The following is a 24,445-nucleotide window of genomic DNA, read 5'->3' on the forward strand; positions in this document are numbered from 1 at the left end:
TTTCAGGTTTCAAGGCTATTGATGTGCAACATTGAGTTTCATCTCCCTCCAAAGATTTTCTATTAGGTTCAGGTCTAGAGACTGGCTAGGCCACTCCAGGACATTGAAATGCTTCTTATGGAGCCACTTCTTAACTGCCCTGGCTGCGTTTTTCGGGTCATTGTCTTGCTGGAAGACCCAGCCACCACCCATCTTCAATGCTCTTACTGAGGGAAGGAGATTGTTGTAAAAAATTTCGCAATATATGACCTCATCTATCCTCTCTACAATAGAGTGCAGTCATCCTGTCCCCTTTGCAGAAAAGCATCCCCAAAAGTATAATGTTTCCCCCACCATGCTGCAAGGTTGGAACAGTGTTCTTAGAGTTAAACTCATCCTTCTTCCTCCAAAAAAGGTGAGTGGAGCCGATGCCAAAATGTTCTATTTTGGTCTCATCTGACCATATGACCTTCTTCTATTCCTCCTCTGGATCATCAAGATGGTCATTAGTGAACTTTACAGTAAATGGGTCTGGACATTTGCTGGTGTGAGCAGGGGGACCTTGCGTGCCCTGCAGAATATTAATCCATAACGACATAGTGTGTTGCTAACGGTAATATTTGAGACTGTGGTCCCAGCTCTCTTCAGATCATTTATGAGATCCTCCCTTGCAGTTCTGGGCTGATTCCTGAACTTTCTCAGAATCATCCTTACTAGTGATGAGCGAGCACTAAAATGCTTGTTACTCGAGTCAAGTGAATCGTAATACTGGCTCATCAGGAGGCCTGATATAATGATGTCAGCTCATGATATACGATGTACATGTGTCCTCTCTTAGAGGGTCCTTTTCAATAGCCCGCTTGGCCAGACCACTCCTCAAACAGTCTCTCACTTCCTGTTAAATGAACATAAACATACAATAGTATTGTGCATGCTCTGCACCGCAAGATCATTAATGGCTGGATATGTGCAGGTCTATCTCTCCAATGCATTCCACACTGGGACTCATAGATAGAAGCATACTGGAGGGCATGCTAAGTCCCAGAGCGCATGCTCAGAAATGACGCGCATTTAACTGTGCATGTCAGGGCTCAGTGCTGGAGAGGTCGGACTGGAAGTGACGCGTGTCATACTCCAGTGCAGGAACGCATGGACCGGAAGATCACTTGCTCCCATACAGGACTGATGCGTCCCAAGCTGGAATGCTTTCCCAGCATATACCTGTAGTGATCAATACAAATGACAAACCAAAAGGACCTAACAGTAGATATATGGGAGAGTCTGCGGGGCCATATAAGTATAAGGTGAAAATATATAGAATTGTTTTGACATTTCAGCTGAACATAATTGGAGTCAGGTAGAAATTCAGGTATATATAAATTCATTGATGTTTATAGATAAATACACATCAATAAGTGAACCTTATAACAAAGGGAATGAGGTAGCAAATGGCTTGAGAAAATCCAGATGGATGGTCCAAACACAGGTTATGTCTACAAGAAACAAGCATACGCTATCTGTTCTTTTAATCCTTTTGGGGTAAGTGAATCCATTCTGAAAATACACTCCCTTTCTCTTTTCAGCATATTCCTTTCATGATCTCCCCCCAGGGACGAGGTTTGACCACTTCTAAAACAGAGAAGCAGATTTTATTCATCTCCCCATCGTGTGTCCCTCTCAAGAGTCTCGCTAGTGGGGTATCATGATCATTTATGTCTCACAAATGTTCACTCACCCTCCTTCTAAATTCTCTCTGTTTTCCCCAGATAATCCAGGGGACAGTGACATGGGCCACGTACACTACGCACTCAGTCTTATAATTTGAGAAGTCCCTCTGATAGAATGTTCTCCCAGTGGATGAACTTGTGAAAGCTTTGTTGGATCTCATCCATTTACAGAAATGAGCCTCCACACTTATAGAACCCACGCGGTCTTCCTATCCAGCCATATACCTCCATATGTAGGTTTTTTTGTAGTGACTGTGTACCAAATGATCTCCTACAGGTGATTGTGCGGGTAGTCCACATCATCTCCCTAGGGTGCGGACCCATTCTTAGGATGTCCCAATGTCTCCTAAGTACATTCCGGACGTGGTCATGGTTTCTATCAAACGTGGCAATAAGCCTTGTAATGTAATTTTGGGAGCTGCCTTCTTTTTTCATTTTGTTTATACTGTAAAAGGGACTGTCTATCTTTATTTTCTGCAAAAGGGTGGGCTGAATCTAGAATATATTGGGGATAACCTTTATCCCTAAACCAGCTGTACATGTCACCTGCTTGTCTATGAAATTCCTGGATACTAGAGCAGTTCCTCCTCAATTTGAGGAACTGTCCTTTGGGTATACCTTTTCTGAGGGGGGCTGGGTGGTGGATGTCCCACTTTAGGAGGTTGTTGGTACTTATATGGCCCCGCAGACTCTCCCAAATATCTATTGTCAGTTCCTTTTGATTTGACATTTGCACTGATCACTACAGGTATATGCTGGGCATGCATTCCAGCTTGGTACACATCAATCCAGTATGGAAGCAAGTGATCTTCAGGTCCATGCGTTCCAGCGCTGGAGTATGACATGCATCGGAGGATAAAAGACAAACAAATGCCAGCTCACCAGACATTCACCGCAGACCTCGGAACTCCGTCTGGACTGACGTGTAATCAGTTAGAAAGAGCAATTAGTCCCAGCTGCGTATAAAAATTTCTTCTTTATTCCATCACTTAAAATATATCAACTTCATAGTTTATGCCACACACACGGACACGGCAACGCGTTTCGATCTGTATGATCTTTGTCAGAGCCATAGAGATACATTGATCTCGACTACATATATACTACATTTGATCTAATGACATGCACAGAAAAAAATCATGTGATAATTTAACTCTTAAAATTACAAACCAATTTATAAAATAAAAACATATTCCAAAAAAGAAATATTCTTATTTTCAACAGTAATGAAGCATTAGGTCATTTCGTTTATTCAGACCATTTGGGGATCGGGTATTAAGGTGATAAATCCAGAAAGCCTCTCTTGTTAGCAGGCGTCGCTTTGAGTCTCCACCACGGAATATTGTTAGTGTTCTGAATGTCATATAGATGTTCCCTAATGTGCATTTTCATTTTTCTAGAGGTACACCCTATATATGATAATTTACAAATAGTACAATTTATTTTATATATTACATTAGTTGAATTACAATTAATATATTGTTTTATAGTATATTGCACTTTATTTGCCACATCGAAAAAATTTTTTGTGACATTGCAAGTTAACCAAGTTTTATTTATTTTACTATTGAGAGAAAATAAATTGGGTGATAATTTATCTCCCAATGTAGTTCCCCCACTGGTATTGCTTTAAGGGTGTGTTTATTGTGGCTACTAGTAGCATGCAAGATGGTATTCCCACTGTAGGGTTTGTGATGCGTTTTCGTAGAAATCTTTTCCCCCTCAACACCAACTAAATCCAAATCCAGAAAAGAAATATGTTCCATATTGTGTTCATGCGTAAATTTAATGTTGTATTGGTTGGAATTAAGATATTGCACAAAGCATGGTATGGCAGATACATCTCCATCCCAAATAATTAGGGTATCATCGATATATCTGCCATACCATGCTACCTGATTATAGAAAGGATTAGAACCATGCTGAGTGGGGGAACTCACAAGGGTTAAACGCAACTGTAGTGAAGAGAGTAATTTAAACAGTGAACTGCAACATGCAAAGAAAAAATTAAAAAATCGCATGTATACAGATTGGTCCCTAAATCGAGCACAACGAATAATAGAAAAGAAAAATCGTAATGAAATGATTTTTACCAATGGAAATGTAAATGAGACAGCTATAGGTAGAAAACCATATATTTGTTTTCAGTTTAGTCGTCAATTTCCACAAATCAAGAGAATTATTAACAGATATTTGCCTATTTTATATGAGGATGCTAAATTAGCAGAAATACTAACATCAGGCATTAATATAGTGTCGAGAAGAGCACCTACATTGGGAGATAAATTATCACCCAATTTATTTTCTCTCAATAGTAAAATAAATAAAACTTGGTTAACTTGCAATGGTTTCTTTAGGTGTGGGGCCACAAAATGTAAAACATGTAGATATGCAAATGTCACAAAAAATTTTTTCGATGCGGCAAATAAAGTGGAATATACTATAAAACAATATATTAATTGTAATTCAACTAATGTAATATATAAAATAAATTGTACTATTTGTAAATTATCCTATATAGGGTGTACCTCTAGAAAAATGAAAATGCGCATTAGGGAACATCTATATGACATTCAGAACACTAACAATATGAATCGAAATTTATCAGCTGTGTCTCAGCACTTTATTATGCATCATGCTCGAAACACCTCGAGTTTCCAAGTACAAGGAATACAACAGGTTAAAATCCCTTTCCGTGGTGGAGACTCAAAGCGACGCCTGCTAACAAGAGAGGCTTTCTGGATTTATCACCTTAATACCCGATCCCCAAATGGTCTGAATAAACGAAATGACCTAATGCTTCATTATTGTTGAAAATAAGAATATTTCTTTTTTGTAATATATGTTTTTATTTTATAAATTGGTTTGTAATTTTAAGAGTTAAATTATCACATGATTCTTTTCTGTGCATGTCATTGGATCAAATGTAGTATATATGTAGTCGAGATCAATGTATCTCTATGGCTCTGACAAAGATCATACAGATCGAAACGCGTTGCCGTGTCCGTGTGTGTGGCATAAACTATGAAGATGATATGCATCGGAGGATGCATGGCACTTCTGGCCCGGGTGCTCCAGCGCTTTGCGTCATTTCCGAGCACACGTTCTGGGACTTTGCGCGCCCTCCAGTACGTTTCTATTTATGAGTTTCAGTGTGGAACGCATTCAAGAGATGGACCTGCACATATCCAGCCATTAGTGATTACAGGAATATTCGGGCCCCAGCGCCAGGTTTATACAGGAGAATAGCACGATCTCCATAGTTCTTACACCGGACACAGAGATCAGACAAGGTCTCATATTCAGGCAGTTTCTATTTTACTCCAACCCTCTTTATATGACCGAGATCAGAGTCTCCTTATACTGAGTAGAGAAGCTCCAGGGACAAAGACCCCGTCTGGTCCTAACACGCTGGGGGCCCGGAGTATCCAGCCACGGGGCCCAGATTCTCTCATTGTGGCCCCAGCGTTTCTTGTAGAATAAATCCCTTTCTCATTCAGTCCTGTAGTAATGACTTTGTTCTCACATTTTGTAGGAGGGTTCCTCAGTGTATGTGCGAAAGAGGAGAGACCAATGACTGCAGTTTTACCGTGTGTGTCCGGGGTCAGTTCTACAGGGGGATAGAGAGCCAGGGGGTCTGTGACCGAAGCTGGGGGTATACTGTTGTATACAGAGTACACACAGGTGTCCGCATACACATGGCTCCGCTCCATACACCTCGTACACACACTGCTCTGCTCCGTACACCTCGTACACACGCGGCTCTGCTCCGTACACCTCGTACACACGCGGCTACGCTCCGTACACCTCGTACACACGCGGCTACGCTCCGTACACCTCGTACACACACGCCTCTGCTTCGTACACCTCATACACACACGGCTCCGCTCCGTACACACCGTACACACACGGCTCTGCTCCGTACACCTTGTACACAGCTGCTCCTCACACATCGTGCACATGCGGCTCCGCTCCATACACCTCGTACACACGCGGCTCCGCTCCATACACCTCGTACACACGCGGCTCCGCTCCATACACCTCATACACACGCGGCTCCGCTCCGTACACACCATACACACACGGCTCTGCTCCGTACACCTTGTACACAGCTGCTCCTCACACATCGTGCACATGCGGCTCTGCTCTGTACACACGCGGCTCCGCTCCATAAACCTCGTACACACACTGCTCTGCTCCGTACACCTCGTACACACGGCTCCGCTCCGTACACCTCGTACACACACGGCTCCGTTCCGTACACCTCGTAGATACGCGGCTCTGCTCCGTACACACCGTACACACGCGGCTCCGCTCCATACACCTCGTACACACGCGGCTCCGCTCCGTACACCTCGTACACACGCGGCTACGCTCCGTACACCTCGTACACACGCGGCTCCGCTCCATACACCTCGTACACACGCGGCTCCGCTCCGTACACACCGTACACACATGGCTCTGCTCCATACACCTTGTACACAGCTGCTCCTCACACCTCGTACACACGCGGCTCCGCTCCATACACCTCGTAGACACGCGGCTCTGCTCCGTACACACCGTACACACGCGGCTCCGCTCCATACACCTCGTACACACGCGGCTCCGCTCCGTACACCTCATACACACACGGCTCCGCTCCGTACACCTCGTACACACACGGCTCCGCTCCGTACACCTCGTACACACACGGCTCCGATCCGTACACCTCGTACACACGCGGCTCCGCTCCATAAACCTCGTACACACACTGCTCTGCTCCGTACACCTCGTACACACACGGCTCCGCTCCGTACACCTCGTACACACACTGCTCCGCTCCGTACACCTCGTACACACACGGCTCCGCTCCGTACACCTCGTACACACACGGCTCCGCTCCGTACACCTCGTACACACACGGCTCCGCTCCGTACACCTCGTACACACACGGCTCCGTTCCGTACACCTCGTACACACACGGCTCTGCTCCGTACACCTTGTACACACGCGGCTCCGCTCCGTACACCTCGTACACACACGGCTCCGCTCCATACACCTCGTACACACGCGGCTCCGCTCCGTACACCTCGTACACACACGGCTCCGCTCCGTACACCTCGTACACACACGGCTCCGCTCCGTACACCTCGTACACACACGGCTCCGCTCCGTACACCTCGTACACACACGGCTCCGCTCCGTACACCTCGTACACACACTGCTCCGCTCTGTACACCTCGCACACACGGCTCCGCTCCGTACACCTCGCACACACACGGCTCTGCTACATCCACACTGTTAACCCCTCCTGACCCCACACAGAAACATCCCCTCATCCAGCACCATGACAACCAGCACAGCAGAGTCCTGCATACACTGAGGCCACTGATCATGTGACCCCTGACTCCTCCCCTCCTGTGACCTCATCACAGGTCCTGTGTGCACAGAGCAGCCATAGAAATATCCGGCCTCGGTGGTCTCACCAGACTTCTGCTCTTTCTCATTCTTTTCTTGCAGGGGCCGCAGTGGATTTCATCCTTCCTTCCGTCTGATGTTAATCGATGGTGATGTTTGTCCAACATCCACTTTACTGAGTAAATCCCACCAGGACTGCAACAGGTAAAGACCCCGATATCCACAGGTGTCCCTTCTAATTGGGGGGAAAGTACCAAAAAAACAGCAACTTATCCAGAGGGAAAAACCACCGTACATGGAGACATCGGCATCATATAACTATTGTCTTGTTGTTCTTACAAAAAAGCTTTTATAAAAGCCTCAAACTTCTGTGTGTGACTCAGACCTGAGATCTAACGTGATAGAAGATTACAGTGCGGGGAAGACGGGAAACCTTCATATAGACGGGCGGTGGGGATGGAGTCAGTGACCGACTCTGGACAAATATGTTTCTAGAGCCGTAGTAGAAGATGAAGATGTCGTCCTCATCATGAAGTAGTTATTTCTCCTGTCCCGTGTAATGAATATCTCCTGCAGTATTGCTAATGCCGATTCCAGTGTCGGGAAATGAGACGAGAATTAGCGTTATGGAAGATGAGTCTATGAGGAACGTATTCAGCTGCCGACTCCGAGGGAGAAACTGCTTGTTGTCTGTGGCCTAAATATATAGGTTTTATTAGTAGATGTAAAATAATAAATCTCCTCATATGTTTCCCTTATTATCTCCAGTAATTGTATTATTACACAGGATTTTATGATGTTACATCGGCTCATCTTCTTCTCATTCAGGTCTCTATAAATATCGGATCCTCTCAGTGAAGATCTTCTATATAAAAGAATTTTCCTGATTTACCCATCAAAGATGGATATGGACAGAGACAAGATGGCGGAGAGGATATTACACCTCACCCTAGAGATCCTCTTCCGGCTTACTGGAGAGGTGAGAGATTCTGATGACGTCACATTACATCATTCTTATCTATGGGAATAACAGATGGACAGAACTGGAGAGGTGAGGACTCTGGAAATGTCTGTAGTGAGCTTTATTAATGTGTCTCTCCATAACCAGGATTACACAGTAGTGAAGAAGACCTCTAGTGATCGCTGTCAGGACCCTGTGTCTGAGGGATGGGGAAGACCCCTGAGCCCAATCACTGGGCCTCCACCTCACCCCCTGATGTATGAGGACATCAGTGACCAGAAGATCCTAGAACTCACCTACAAGATGATTGAGCTGCTGTCTGGAGAGGTGACACTGCTGGGAATGCTGGGACATTATACAGTAACGCTATGAAGGGATCAGGGGGATGACGGTATCATTGTATGTGTCAGGTTCCTATAAGGTGTCAGGATGTCGCTGTCTATTTCTCCATGGAGGAGTGGGAGTATTTAGAAGGACAGAAAGATCTGTACAAGGACGTCATGATGGAGGTTCCCCAGCCCCTCACATCACCAGGTAATAGACAGGACTAAATACACATGGCCTATAATTATCTGTATGTAAAGAATGAATTCAGTCCCTGTATGTGTTTCCTCCAGATCTATCCAGTAAGAGGACAACACCAGAGAGATGTCCCCATCCTCTTCCACAAGAAGATCCCAATGTTCCTCATTATCAGGTAGATGGAGAGAAGGTGTCATGAGATCTCCCCTATGATGTGTAGACTGCTGTGAAGGTCTTGTGCTCAGTCTTGTTTTATCCACCAGTATTATATGTTTTATACTTGTGTAAGGAGGACGGTGGAGATGGCAGGATTAGAACTGATCATAGATGTGACTTCTCCATCTGTCTGTGACTTTTTACAATATTTGTTTCAGGGTGAAGATCTGACCCATATTAATACTACAGAGACATATGTGAGGGGTGATGAGTGGTGTAAAGAGGAGATTCCCACATATGACTATCCAGGTGAGTAGTAACCACTAAATGCAGAGAAGTCACAGATTCTTCTCAGTCACCGGCTGTGGCTGCTTTATCAGTGGTGTAGTCCGGCCGTATCACAATCGTGCAATCACCAGTTTTCCTCTAGACAACAGCATTCTCCTCCACCCAAAACAGTTCAAATGACTTTGGGTATTGAAAGCCCTTTTCTATCGAACTTACCACCTGGAGGATCCACCTACCCCTTGGGATTAGAAGACGCTGACCCTTTCCTGCCCAGATCTGTAAACTATGAAGCCTAATGACAGCGTATGTACAATGTGCTGACAAGTAAGACAACCACTTGAAGAAAAATATTATGATGGACCTTTTAAGAGAAAGCGGAGGGGAATGGTGCTGTTGGCTTACTAGAATCTTGATATTGCACACATGTCAAACTCCATCTTGCGGGCCAAATCTGGCCAACAGGGTGATTGTATTTGGCCTAGTATCCCGGCACCGCCTCCCCATTATACTGTATGGAGGACTATGTGAGGCACATTGTACTGTATGGAGCACTTTGTGGTGCCCATTTTTCTATATGACTATGTGGGGACCATTATTCTTTATGGACAACTATGCGGGGCCCATTATACTGTATAGAGGACTATGTGGTGGAGCCTGTTATACTATATGAAGGACTATGTGGGGCCCATTATACTGCATGGAGAACTATGTGGGGACCATCATGTTGTATGGAGGACTATGCGGTGCCCATTATACTATATGGAGGACTATGTGGGGCCCATTATACTGTGTGGAGAGTTGTAAATACATAGTAAGATTGTCCCAAGTTTTTTTTTACTTTGTCCCTCTGTATTTGCATATTGGATGATTCTACCTTCTCTCCCTTCTGTGCTGCTGAATGTGCTCATATGGTCCCTACAAGACCAGGTCCAGTCTTTCTGGCCAAACGTCACTTTTATGATCAACAACAGTAAATGTGCAGTGAGGGCCAAGTGTGAATTTCTGTACAATAACAGCAGAGTTTCCTTTTATCCTGTTAAAATTATTTAACCCCTGTCTGCCATTAGACTTACTATTCCTTCCATGTGACCTGCGACTTTATTTCCCATGGATGGAATAGTACATCATATGCGATCGGCCGCGCTCACGGGGGGAGTGCGGCTGATAGCGGCCGGGTGTCAGCTGATTATCACAGCTGACACCCGGCACTAAGTGCCAGGAGCAGTCACGTACCGCTCCTGGTTCTTTAACACCCGGCACACTGCAATCAAACATGATTGCAGCGTTCCGGGAGCAGGCAGAGGGGCTGTCAGCTGTGACAGCCCCTCTGCCTTTGGATCGGAGACCCCGCAACATGAGATGGGGTCCCGATCGCTGCCATGGAGACCCGATGTCGTCACGACGACATCCTTGTCTCCACTGCTGTGACTTCCTGTCTTGCGCAGTGATGACCAGGAAGTCTCTCAGGTCAGTGTGCAACTCCATGAAGCACTGTAGTTTGATTGTGGTGGGATCGGCCTGCTTCATTTATGGGAGTCTGTAACTCCCTGGAATTCTTTAAAAAAGGTCTCCATTGCCTCTTCTAAATGCCTGCGATCTAAATTTAAGACACCTCAGCTCTGCACTATTATAAAAAGCTCTCTTTTAATTGTCTAATATTTCTTCTTGAAACTCATTTGATAGAAAATATTGGCCCTTACGATAGTTTAAAAAAAACTTGGAAACCACTTACGATAGTTTAGATGACCAAGAGCCACCGAGCCACATACTGTAATTACCCCAGAGAGGTTTCACCACTAGTTACTCATTTTTTTTCTCTGATGAAGACTGTTGAGTTTGATCATTTTAGTAGATGTGTTATTATCCAGGGCTGTGGGGTCGGTAAGCCACAGTTGCAACTCCCGACTCCTGGATTTTATCAGGCTCCGACTCCGGCTCCGACTCCTTCATAAATGGCCAATTCATAACAACAAATTTACTGTTGTAAAATATTAAACATCGTGCTTATTCAGTTTCTCACCATCATATAAGTAATCAGACCACTTAGAGCAAAAACTACATTTATTAGAATACAATTAGAATATAGCAAATAACTTTTATAAACTTTTCTAAACTGTAAGTAAATATGCAATAAACACTTTTATGCAGTTAATAAGAAGAAATCTATAAATTTGTCCTCAGAAAAAGTATTGCCTCTGTCAGATCCTCCTTCATGGATGCCCTCAAATCTGATCTAATTATTTTGAGAGCAGAGAACAACCTCTCTACACTAACTTGTGTTGGTGGCAAAGCAGTAACCACTCGGGCAACATCTCTGACAATGTCAGGATACAGAGGAATCGCTTGTTGCGCTGTTATTTTTGATGAACGGTCAAATTTCTCAGTTTCTTTTAGTGCACATGAAAAATTCTGCTGAAATGTACTGGCTGTGTTCCTTGATGGGGATGACTCTTCTTCTATGCGGGAACGCTTTGCGCGGTCCTTGTGATCCAAATATTTTTCGAAATTAAATTCTTCATCAGTTGATGATGAGGGTGAAGATGTGGCAGGACGACCAAATTCTTCTTGTTCCTCCTGACTGTTCTGCAACCCTTTCATCCTTACTGCTATTTCAAACAGAGCTTCTTTATCTTTACTTAGCTGTTGATCATCTAGAACAATCCGATGCATTGGGTCTACATAAACAGCTGCCAAAAGAATGTTATTTTGTAATAGTAGCTCCTCTCTCCGTTTCATTGATGTAGCAATGCCACTTGCAATTAACCCTCCTCTTTGGGACAGGCGAAACATCAGGTTCTTCCACTCCTTTAAGAAAATACCTGGAGTTAAGTCCTCTGCTTGTAATTTTTTAGTCACTGTAAATGGGTGCTCTAGCAATTTTTCCAGCTCAGTCACCTGATTCCACTGACTTTCATTTAGCGTCAGTTGAGGGTTAGCCATGTCTACAAGAAAGGTTTTCAGTTCAACCAAGCGCTGAATCATTAAGTAAGTACTGCCCCATCGTGTGGCTTGATCAATAATTGCCCCTTTTCCAGCACGTCTCTTCAAAATTGAGTCAACTTTAGGGGTTCTGGCAACAGTAGCCAATTTTCTCACCTTGCCAATCAGTGCAGCAGCATGTCCTTCTTGCAGACTGTCTCTTATAGCCAGCTGTAGCGTATGCACAACACAGCACATGTGATGAATGAAAGAACATATTGACACAGTTTCAACAAGATCATCTAAACTATCATGTTGCTGTTCATCTGAAGCAACTTCAGTTTGCTTCTCAGTTACAATACTGTGTTCCTCTATTTCAAACATTTCTGTGTCTGTGGACCCAGAATGTTCTTCTAGCTGCTGGTCACCATCATTACTCTCATTCATTAGCTTAATAGTACTTATCATATTTGAAGCATTGTCAGTTACAACAGAAAGAACTTGCTCTTTTTTAAGTTCATAGTCTTGCAGAACCTTTTCCACCAAGACCTGGAGAAACTCACTGGTGTGATGAGCTTTGGTGTCTTTTACTGCCAATGTCTTGGTAACTATTTCATTTTTGTCACAAACAAATCGGACATTGATGGCAAAATAGTTCACTCTGTGACGTGTGCAGGCATCCATTTTAAGAAACAGAAAGCGTCCCTTGAGAGTTTTTTTAAGTTCTTCCTTTTGTTTAAAAGCTTCTTCGATTACTAATTTTCTAATACTCTCTCTCTCCAGAGAAACACCAAGCTTGCGGGCCATTTCCCCATTCAGACACATAAAAGCTGGTCGTGAAAATAATGAAATAGGCACACTATCCTTTACAACAAGCTCTATGATCTGTTTTTTAAATGTATCTACTGTCATTGTCACAGTAACTTTGTCACTGACAAAATATCTTGCAACTGATGGCTGCAAAGTTCTCTGCTCCCTTGTTTGGCTGGAAGAGCTGGGCACTGGTTCATTGGTTTGGATGCAGTCTTTCTCATCCACTGCTTTCAGTACTTCTGGATGAAAGCGCTGTAAATGTCTCTTTAGATTAGAAGCTCTGGTAGGAGCATTTTTATCTTTGCCTGAATATGCACTCATCTTGGCTTCACAGCATTTGTTTTCGTCTGGATCATTTGTCATACACTGACAGACATAATGTTTTCTATCTTGAGTGATGGTGAAATGTTCAAATACAGCTGATATAATGTGATGCTTCTTTGACATTCTCAGGTTTTTAATTCTGCATTCACAATCCAAATGACAATTGTTTTTCCTAAAAACAATTGTACAAAATTATTGCCAGGTCGTACAACTGATATAGTGGTCAGTAATACTGTTATTATTCCTCATGTAATCACAGTTAACTGATGCAAAGTTTGTTGAAAGGATAATACTTCTTACAGTCTTCCTCTTCTGAGTAGCAGGCAGCTGTGAGATGCTTGGAAGACGCACACCTAGTATGATCTAGTCTAGAGGAGGAGCTTTACTACTAAGAATTTGCAACACATTTTCACTTTCAGTTTCATACATTGTAAGTAGGGGGGTTGGGGCAGCATGAGGTTAACCAAGTATAAGATTAGATAAGGGCAGTGGAGAACAGTGACACACAAGAAGTAAGAAATGTCTCTATCTCCAGCAGAACTGCTTATCACTGTTGTTCATAGTTTGATAGAACATATATATTTGAGTAACATTTATAAAATTCATATGAAAGTTCAATTATGAAATATTAATACATTTTTTTTAAAGTCGGAGTCGGTACATTTCTACCGACTCCGACTCCAACCAAAACTAACTCCGACTCCACAGCCCTGTTATTATCTATACTCAGTTTTTGACTGCAGTTGTTTGCACCCCAAATCCTCTGATTTAGCCACTTCCCGCAGCCAGTTTTGTTCTCCTAATCAGGGCCCATTTTTCAAATCTGACGTGTGTCACTGTATCATAATAGTTTCGTGAAAAAACACCCCATTTATAGAAGTAAGATGGAAAAATACAAGTGTATCACTACATGAGTGGGTCTTACTTTGGACATCGTAGGACAATCGCAAAAATAATTCTAGAAAATATATGAGAGAGAAAACACACGAAAAAAAGTCCCATACAACAATTTTATCAAAATTACCAAGATGATTTTATTAGAAATAACAGGAATACAGGAAAAAGGTGGTATAGAAGTCAGTTATGACCATAAATAGCATGTGGGCAAAAATACCTAGGGTACACCACAGGTAATATTCAACATTATCCCATAATAGTATCCTAGGGTACTCCTAGGTGGACTCTTACGTCAGACCAGTCTAAAAGGTAATATTATGTAGTGATTTCAATTGGTGTGATTACTATATTTACCCTCATTGGTGGCAGGTTCCACCATATGTGCTGGCTATAATTGTCTTTTTAGTCTATATACCTTGACTGGTTGCTATATACTATTATGGGATAATGTTGAATATTTAATTCTTGTATTAAGTATGGATAAATAATTTTTTATATCCCTTTGTCCATTACCTGTGGTGTACCCTATGTATTTTTGCCCATATGCTATTTATGGTCATAACTGACTTCTATACCACCTTTTTCCTGTATTCCTGTTATTTCTAATAAAATCATCTTGGTAATTTTGATAAAATTGTTGTATGGGACTTTTTTCGTGTGTTTTCTCTCTCATATATTTTCTATGTATGTCACTTTATGTGGTGATAACTTTGGAACTCTTCTCAAACGATAATAGGAAACAAATGGATCTTACAAATTATTTTCCAATTTCTTATGAATCCGACAATACCCTATAGACGGTTGTACATTACTGTCTGGGCACATGGCAGGGTTCAGACGGGAAGGAGCGCCATTTAGCTATTTGAATGCAGACCTTGCTGGAATAGTTTGCAGACACAATGTATTGGGGGCACTGTTCATGGTCACCCAGCAGCTTAAATGATAGTGCCAAGGCTGGTCGTGGAGGCGATCACTATCTGCTCAATTCTTCAGATCACAGTGATTTGCTTTGTTCATCATCTTTTAACCCTGCTACATGGATCTGGACTTATACAGTGAACCTTAGGCTTGGGCCATGGTGTTACTGCTGCTCTGTGGGCTGAGATGGGAAGAAGAATTGTCAAATAGTAGAGAAAATGCAAAATCAGAAGAGTAGTCAGTAAACGGGCAGGGGTCACAACAGGAAACAAATAAACAAGCCGGGAGCTGAGCACAGAGGACTGAACCAGAGGAGAACGAGGCTGTATCTGGCAGATTCCAGCTATATGCCTGGAGCTTTAGTAGGGCTTGGTGCTTTCTAATTGGCTGAATTAGGGAGCAGCTGGACAGCACACACACCCGTTCTGCCAGAGTGGATGGTACTACAGGTCCCTGGCACTCTTACCTTATTGGCTAGACAGAGCCAGCGCGTCCAGATTTTCTGGTTTTGACGTCTCCTCCATCATCAGTGCCACCCAAAAAATAAGGCAGCACCTGGTGACAGAAAAAGATGTTGCAAGGGCTGATCCAAAAGAAGATGAGACACGCTATTTGCAGAAGCTCTAATGTAACTAAATGGCAGAAAATCAGAGCAGTAGAAATCCCCATAATGTAACTCAATTTTGGAAATTATAGCCCTCAGTGAATTAATCTATAGGAGTAGTGACTATTTTGACTCCACAGCCACTTTCTGAATATTATCACCCAGTGGATGTTGGAGAGTGAAAACGGCAGATTTGCCATTTTATTACCCATCACCGGGGTCGGACTGGGGCTCTGGTGTTTGCCCTCAGCTCCGACCACCTTCATTCGTGCCTGCCCTGCATGCTAATAGCATGCACTGAGCGGTGTGCTCTTTATTGTATATCCGGCATCGGCAGGCAGGCTGCACAAGTGATGTGATGGGAAGTGCAGGGGCGGCGCCTTCACTTCACCTGCCGCCGCTGCCGACTTCTATGCATCTGCCAAGAGAGCTGTGCGTGCTGACCCTTACTTCAGCAAGCACAGTCAGAGGCACAGCTGACTGTATGGGGCTGAGTCTGAGAGGAGACACGCACGCATCAGCTGACCCGCGCTCACAACTCTCTCCTGCTCGTCTTCCGCAAAGACCTGGACAGCAGTGGAAATGCCGATTGGCTGCAATTTAGCCAATCAGCGTTAGTTTTCTTTGTGTGACCTCACAGCACAGGTCAGGCAAGGAGTATATGATGCCTGCAGCCTGACTAGTTCTCCAGCCACTGAGCCAGTTAGGGGAGGGGGCCCCCATGCAACCTAAAGGTGGGAGGGGGCCCATAGGAAAATTTTAATTTCCTATGGGTGCCCTCTCCCATTGTGTCAAACATCTCTACTTGATTGTGCGACGCCTTACCCCCTCTGAGCAGGCCCATAGAAAAATAGAGGTGAAACAGTGGGGGAGGGGGCCCACGGAATATTGGGTGACAAGTAGGGAAAGGGGATCCTCAGGTATTTAACACCTTCACAATGTCCAAACATGTGATGCATGTTAAATGCCACTGTCACCATTCTCTCACTCATCGGCGCACCCATGACGTGATCGCTGGTCACCCATGGGTTGTCATGACAGCCGGGGGTCAGCTTCCAGTGGCCAGGCTTCAAAGGAAACCATGATTTCTGCTACATGCAGCAATGCTGTGGCATCACTGTATATAGTAGCACAAGCGATTGGATTGCATCTTCATGTCCCCTAAGGGTGCTATCTATACCAATGAAAAGTTAAAAAAAAAAAAAAAAAAAAAAATTCAAAAAATACCTAAAAGTTCAAATCACCCCCTTTTATCCCATTGAAAATAAATAAATGTATTTAAAAAATAAAAAATACACACATTACCTTAACCAGAAATAATACAAGAATGCCAAATGTCCTTTTTTCTGGTCGCCACAATTCCACAAAAAAAGCTGTAACAAGTGATCAAAACGTCACATCTATCCCAAAATGGTACTAATAAAAACTACATGTCGCCCTGCAAAAAATAAGCCGTCATACAGCTTCCCTGTGTGTAATAAAATACGCAGCAGTCGCCGTCTTCTGCAGCTGTTTAGTTGCCTTGATCTTCTTCATTGCAGTGGAATATGGCCACCGGTAAGTATTTTGCTAAACACAAAGGAGCTAAATTACTGATAGAGTGGTATTTTAAAAAAGATTTCATGTCAGCACTTTTCTGTCGTGCAGTATATAGAGGATCTGTCACCTCTCCTGTGTGGTGTAGTATATGGAGAATCTATCAGCTCTCCTGTGTGGTGTAGTATATAGAGGATATGTCTGCCCTCCTGTGTGATGTAGTATATAGAGGATATGTCGGCTCTCCTGTGTCGTGTAGTATATAGAGGATATGTCTGCCCTCCTGTGTGATGTAGTATATAGAGGATATGTCGGCTCTCCTGTGTCGTGTAGTATATAGAGGATATGTCTGCCCTCCTGTGTGATGTAGTATATAGAGGATCGGTCTGCTCTCCTGTGTGGTGTAGTATATAGAGGATTTGTCGGCTCTCCTGTGTGGTGTAGTATATAGAGGATCTGTCAGCTCTCCTGTGTGGTGTAGTATATAGAGGATCTGTCAGCTCTCCTGTGTGGTGTAGTATATAGAGGATCTGTCAGCTCTCCTGTGTTGTGTATTATATAGAGGATCTGTCAGCTCTCCTGTGTGGTGTAGTATATAGAGGATCTGTCAGCTCTCCTGTGTGGTGTAGTATATAGAGGATCTGTCAGCTCTCCTGTGTGGTGTAGTATATAGAGGATCTGTCAGCTCTCCTGTGTGATGCAGTATATAGAGGATCTGTCAGCTCTCCTGTGTGGTGTAATGTGTGTATATAGAGGATCTGTCAGCTCTCCTGTGTGGTGTAGTATATAGAGGATCTGTCGGCTCTCCTGTGTGGTGTAGTATATAGAGGATCTGTCAGCTCTCCTGTGTGGTGTAGTATATAGACCATCTGTCAGCTCTCCTGTGTGATGTAGTATATAGAGGATCTGTCAGCTCTCCTGTGTGGTGTAGTATATAGAGGATCTGTCAGCTCTCCTGTGTGATGCAGTATATAGAGGATCTGTCAGCTCTCCTGTGTGGTGTAGTATATAGAGGATCTGTCAGCTCTCCTGTGTGGAGTAGTATATAGAGGATCTGTCAGCTCTCCTGTGTGATGCAGTATATAGATGATCTGCCAGCTCTCCTGTGTGATGCAGTATATAGATGATCTGTCAGCTCTCCTGTGTGGTGTAGTGTATATAGAGGATCTGTCAGCTCTCCTGTGTAGTGTAGTCTGTCAACTCTCCTGTGTAGTGTAGTATATAGAGGATCTCTCAGCTCTCCTGTGTGGTGTAGTATGTAGAGGATCTGTCAGCTCTCCTGTGTGGTGTAGTATATAGAGGATGTGTCAGCTTTCGTGTGTGGTGTAGTATAGAGGATCTGTCAGCTCTCCTGTATGGTGCAGTATGTAGAGGATCTCAGTTGTCCTGTGTGGTGTAGTATATAGAGGATCAGTCAGCTCTCCTGTATGGTGTAGTGTATATAGAGGATCTGTCAGCTCTCCTGTGTGGTGTATTATACAGATGATCTGTCAGCTCTCCTGTGTGGTGTAGTATATAGAGGATCTGTCAGCTCTCCTGTGTGGTGTAGTATATAGAGGATCTGTCAGCTCTCCTGTGTGGTGCAGTATATAGATGATCTGTCAGCTCTCCTGTGTAGTGTAGTCTGTCAACTCTCCTGTGTAGTGTAGTATATAGAGGATCTCTCAGCTCTCCTGTGTGGTGTAGTATGTAGAGGATCTGTCAGCTCTCCTGTGTGGTGTAGTATATAGAGGATGTGTCAGCTTTCGTGTGTGGTGTAGTATAGAGGATCTGTCAGCTCTCCTGTATGCTGCAGTATATAGAGGATCTCAGTTGTCCTGTGTGGTGTAGTATATAGAGGATCAGTCAGCTCTCCTGTATGGTGTAGTGTATATAGAGGATCTGTCAGCTCTCCTGTGTGGTGTATTATACAGATGATCTGTCAGCTCTCCTGTGTGGTGTAGTATATAGAGGATCTGTCAGCTCTCCTGTGTGGTGTAGTATATAGAAGATCTGTCAGCTCTCCTGTGTGGTGTAGTATATAGAGGATCTGTCAGCTCTCCTGTGTGATGCAGTATATAGAGGATCTGTCAGCTCTCCTGTGTGGTGTAGTATATAGAGGATCTGTCAGCTCTCCTGTGTGGAGTAGTATATAGAGGATCTGTCAGCTCTCCTGTGTGATGCAGTATATAGATGATCTGTCAGCTCTCCTGTGTGATGCAGTATATAGATGATCTGTCAGCTCTCCTGTGTGGTGTAGTATATAGAAGATCTGTCAGCTTTCCTGTGTGGTGTAGTATAGCGGATCTGTCAGCTCTCTTGTGTGGTGTAGTATATAGAGGATCTCAGCTCTCCTGTGTGGTGTAGTATATAGAAGATGTGTCAGCTTTCGTGTGTGGTGTAGTATAGAGGATCTGTCAGCTCTCCTGTATGGTGCAGTATATAGAGGATCTCAGTTATCCTGTGTGGTGTAGTATATAGAGGATCAGTCAGCTCTCCTGTATGGTGTAGTGTATATAGAGGATCTGTCAGCTCTCCTGTGTGGTGTATTATACAGATGATCTGTCAGCTCTCCTGTGTGGTGTAGTATATAGAGGATCTGTCAGCTCTCCTGTGTGGTGTAGTATATAGAAGATCTGTCAGCTTTCCTGTGTGGTGTAGTATAGCGGATCTGTCAGCTCTCTTGTGTGGTGTAGTATATAGAGGATATGTCGGCTCTCCTGTGTGGTGTAGTATATAGAGGATTTGTCAGCTCTCCTGTGTGGTGTAGTATATAGAGGATCTGTCAGCTCTCCTGTGTGGTGTAGTATATAGAGGATCTGTCAGCTCTCCTGTGTGGTGTAGTATAAAGAGGATCTGTCAGCTCTCATGTGTGGTGTAGTATATAGAGGATCTGTCAGCTCTCCTGTGTGGTGTAGTATATAGAGGATCTGTCGGCTCTCCTGTGTGGTGTAGTATACAGGGGACCTGTCGACATTCCTGTGTGGTGTATTATATAGAGGATCTGTCAGCTCTCCTGTGTGGTGCAGTATATAGAGGATCTCAGTTGTCCTGTGTGGTGTAGTATATAGAGGATCAGTCAGCTCTCCTGTGTGGTGCAGTATATAGGGGATCTGTCAGCTCTCCTGTGTGTTGCAGTATATAGAAGATCTGTCAGCTCTTCTGTGTGGTGCAGTATATAGAAGATCTGTCAGCTTTCCTGTTTGGTGTAGTATAGAGGATCTGTCAGCTCTCTTGTGTGGTGTAGTATATAGAGGATATGTCAGCTTTCATGTGTGGTGTAGTATATAGAGGATCTGTCAGCACTCCTGTGTGGTGTAGTATTCAGGGGACCTGTCGACGCTCCTGTGTGGTGTATTATATAGGGGATCTGTCAGCTCTCGTGTGGTGTAGTATATAGAGGATCTGTCAGCTCTTCTGTGTGGTGCAGTATATAGAGGATCTGTCAGCTGTCCTGTGTGGTGCAGTATATAGAGGATCTGTCAGCTCTTCTGTGTGGTGCAGTATATAGAAGATCTGTCAGCTTTCCTGTGTGGTGTAGTATATAGAGGATCTGTTAGCTCTCCTGTGTGGTGTAGTAGACAGGGGACCTGTCGACGCTCCTGTGTGGTGTATTATATAGGGGATCTGTCAGCTCTCGTGTGGTGCAGTATATAGAGGATCTGTCAGCTGTCCTGTGTGGTGCAGTATATAGAGGATCTGTCAGCTCTTCAGTGTGGTGCAGTATATAGAGGATCTGTCAGCTCTCTTGTGTGGTGTAGTATATAGAGGATCTGTTAGCTCTCCTGTGTGGTGTAGTAGACAGGGGACCTGTCGACGCTCCTGTGTGGTGTAATATACAGAGGATCTGTCATCTCTCCTGTGTGGTGTAGTATATAGAAGATCTGTCAGCTTTCCTGTGTGGTGTAGTATAGAGGATCTTTCAGCTCTCTCGTGTGGTGTAGTATATAGAGGATCTGTCAGCTCTCGTGTGGTGCAGTATATAGAGGATCTGTCAGCTCTCTTGTATGGTGCAGTATGTAGAAAATCTGTCAGCTTTCCTGTGTGGTGTAGTATAGCGGATCTATCAACTGTCCTGTGTGGTGCAGTATATGGAAGATCTGTCAGCTCTCCTGTGTGGTGCAGTATATTGAGGATCTGTCAGCTCTCATGTGTGGTGTAGTATATTGAGGATCTGTCAGCTCTCCTGTGTGGAGCAGTATATAGGGGATCTTTCAGCTCTTCTGTGTGGTGCAGTATATAGAGGATCTGTCAGCTCTTCTGTGTGGTGCAGTATATAGAGGATCTGTCAGCTCTTCTGTGTGGTGCAGTATATAGAGGATCTGTCAGCTCTCCTGTGTGGTGCAGTATATAGAGGATCTGTCAGCTCTCTTGTATGGTGCAGTATATAGAGGATCTGTCAGCTCTTCTGTGTGGTGTAGTATCCAGAGGATCTGTCAGCTCTCCTGTGTGGTGCAGTATATAGAGGATCTGTCAGCTTTCCTGTGTGGTGTAGTATAGAGGATCTGTCTTCTGTCCTGTGTGGTGCAGTATATAGAAGATCTGTCAGCTCTCCTGTGTGGTGTAGTATAGAGGATCTGTCAGCTCTCTTGTATGGTGCAGTATATAGAAGATCTGTCAGCTTTCCTGTGTGGTGTAGTGTAGAGGATCTGTCAGCTGTTAGCTGTCCTGTGTGGTGCAGTATATTGAGGATCTGTCAGCTCTCATGTGTGGTGAAGTATATAGAGGATCTGTCAGCTCTCATGTGTGGTGTAGTATATAGAGGATCTCTCAGCTCTCATGTGTGGTGTAGTATATAGAGGATCTGTCAGCTCTCATGTGTGGTGTAGTATATTGAGGATCTGTAAGCTCTCCTTTGTGGTGCACTATATTGAGGATCTTGTCAGCTCTTGTGTGGTGTAGTATATAAAGGACCTTTTAGCTCTCTTGTGTGGTGAAGAATATAGGATCTATCCTTTGTGGTATTTTTACATAACTGCATGGTGGGGCCCAAGAATGATTTTTCTCTGGTGGGCCCAAGGCACTCCAGTCTGACGCTGCTCTCTCTAGTAATGCCTAAAACATAGGCATTACTAGAGAGAGCAGCTTCCAAACTCCTTGAACAGCATGCCCATGCTCAACTTTCCTCCCACCTCTCATCTAACTCCCTCCTTGACATCCTACAATCTGGCTTCCGCCCCCACCACTCCACTGAAACTGCCCTGACCAAAATTACTTATGACTTACTCACAGCCAAAGCTAACAGACAGTTCTCGATCCTCCTCCTTCTCTACCTGTCCTCTGCCTTCGACACAGTCGAGCACTGCCTACTGCTACAGATTCTTTCTTCCCTTGGCATCAAAGACCTTGCCCTGTCCTGGATTTCCTCATACCTTTCTGACCGCACATTACCTCCTCATCCGGCCCTCTCTCTGTTGGAGTCCCCCAAGGCTCTGTCCTGGGACCCCTACTTTTTTCATCTATACTCTTGGCCTAGGACAACTCATAAAGTCCCATGGCTTCCAGTACCACCTGTATGCATTCGACACTCAGATCTACCTCTCTGGCCCAGATGTCACCTCTCTGCTGTCCAGAATCCCGGAGTGTCTATCAGCCATGTCCTCCTTTTTCACCTCTCGCTTCCTAAAACTCAATGTAGACAAAACTGAACTCATTATCTTTCCTCCATCTCACGTATCTTCCCTACCCGATCTATCTATTACGGTAAACGGCATCACGCTCTCTCCCACACCTGAAATCCACTGCCTTGGAGTAACTCTCGACTCTGCCCTGTCCTCTCAGTCTTCTTTTTTGCAAGCTAAACATTTCCAAATCCTCTAACAGTTCCTTATAGGACATGGTTTGCAGACCGGTCACCATTCTGGTCGCTCTTCTCTGAACTTGCTTCAGTTTGTTGATGTCCTTTTTAAAATGTGGTGTCCAAAACCGAACACAGTATTCTAGATGAGGTCTGACCAAAGAGGAGTACAGGGCAATAATGACTTCACATGATCTAGACTGTAGGCGTCTGTTAATACATCCCAGAACTGCATTTGCCTTTTTCTGCTGCATCACACTGTTGACTCATGTTCAGTCTGTGATCTATTAGTATACCCAAGTCTTTTTTCACATGTGCTGTTGCTTAGCCCTAGGATGATGAACCTGAGGGGGACTTGTTTTCGCTAGATGAGTAGAGTTTTTGTTAGTATATTTTCACCTACATAACATTGTTTGGAGGCTTTTTGTTATTTTTTGGAGGCAGAATGAACAAGCAGTTGAACACCACTACTGGTTCATCCTGTGAGGTTTTCTGTTAGATTGTGAACTACCATTTGTGACGGGGTATGTGACAGATCAGGAAGAGACACCAGGCCGATAAACAATGAAGGTAATTCTGCAACGTCCTTAATGAGTCCACAATGAGTTCACACAAACAGAGCAGATCTGGGGGTGCCACTCAGTAATCCGACGCCAGGAAAATATAGAAATAGTCCTTAGATGAGTTCAATGAATCCAGCAGATGAGGGATACAACACAGTCCCAAGTGGCAGCTCTAACAATACGCACGGTCACTGGGATCTCTCCTCAGCATAAGATTCCAGGTCTTCGCAAGTCAACACACAACTAAAGTCTTTAGATTCAGTCCTCAAATCCAGTAGGGTGGTGAGACATCATAATTCCTTGTGGCAAAATGATCTCCAATCTCCATACATGATACCAGAATCCAGCCACAGCTTCAGATCCTTGTCCTTCAAAGCACACAGCATGAACTAACTGAACATATGGCTTATTGTCCTACCACTCTAAGGGTACCGTTACACCTAGCGATGCACCAGCGGTCAGGATCGCTGGTGCATCGCTAAGTGGTCGCTAGTGAGCTGCCACACAGGCAGATCTCACCAGGTACATCGCTGGGGACGGGGATCACTATTTACCTGTCAGACGAGGCGATCCTGCGTCCTCCCGCCCGGCTCCACGCGTCGCTCGTCGTCACAGCAGGAAGCGCCGCAGGAAGCTGACGACGAGAAATGATCCAGGAGCTTCTCGCGCGATCAGCGATAATCAGCGGGGGAGCCGGTCAGAGGTAAGTATCACATGCAGCGATATCGCTAGCAATATCGCTGCAACGTCACAAAATCGGTGACTTTACAGCGATATTGCTAGCGATATCGCAGTGTGTAACGGGGGCTTTAGTATCTCTGCCCAACAAGTAGGCTGATCCCAACACCCACGCCCTTAAACATAGCTCCAAGGATTAAGAAAGTTCCAGAAGCCCTGTCTTCAGTCTGTCTACAGATTTGTGTGTTGAATATGCCACCTGCAGAGGGAAACAAAGACAAGCATGCCCCCACCAGATGCAGTATAAAGGCCCCATCACACTAAGCGACTTACCAGCGATCCCGACACCGATATCAAGGTGTCAGGATCGCTAGTAAGTCGCTATGT

The 24,445-nt window shown here is 44.3% G+C and overlaps 2 protein-coding genes across 4 annotated transcripts in view; both read left to right on the forward strand.

Annotated features, from left to right (window-relative positions):
- Positions 1 to 24,445, forward strand: part of LOC141047235 (uncharacterized) — a 376,268-nt gene that overhangs the window by 348,390 nt on the left and 3,433 nt on the right. Inside the window, exons 1-6 of one of the 3 annotated variants that reach the window (XM_073542215.1) lie at positions 7,097 to 7,307; positions 7,932 to 8,082; positions 8,212 to 8,391; positions 8,475 to 8,598; positions 8,682 to 8,761; positions 8,961 to 9,051. The exons of the other annotated variants lie outside the window; for them this stretch is intronic. Coding sequence (XP_073398316.1) covers positions 8,005 to 8,082; positions 8,212 to 8,391; positions 8,475 to 8,598; positions 8,682 to 8,761; positions 8,961 to 9,051 — 553 coding nt within the window. The 5' untranslated portion in view covers positions 7,097 to 7,307; positions 7,932 to 8,004. Of the gene's footprint in view, positions 1 to 7,096; positions 7,308 to 7,931; positions 8,083 to 8,211; positions 8,392 to 8,474; positions 8,599 to 8,681; positions 8,762 to 8,960; positions 9,052 to 24,445 lie in introns of those variants that run through there. 3 annotated transcript variants of the gene reach the window in all.
- The window catches only part of LOC141047227 (uncharacterized), a 480,556-nt gene that overhangs the window by 164,355 nt on the left and 291,756 nt on the right, over positions 1 to 24,445 (forward strand). The gene's annotated exons all lie outside the window — the stretch shown is intronic.

Source organism: Dendrobates tinctorius, unplaced genomic scaffold (genome assembly GCF_039654945.1).
Source record: "Dendrobates tinctorius isolate UK_male_01 unplaced genomic scaffold, ASM3965494v1 ptg000126l, whole genome shotgun sequence".
In the NCBI taxonomy this organism is placed as follows: Eukaryota; Metazoa; Chordata; class Amphibia; order Anura; family Dendrobatidae; genus Dendrobates; species Dendrobates tinctorius.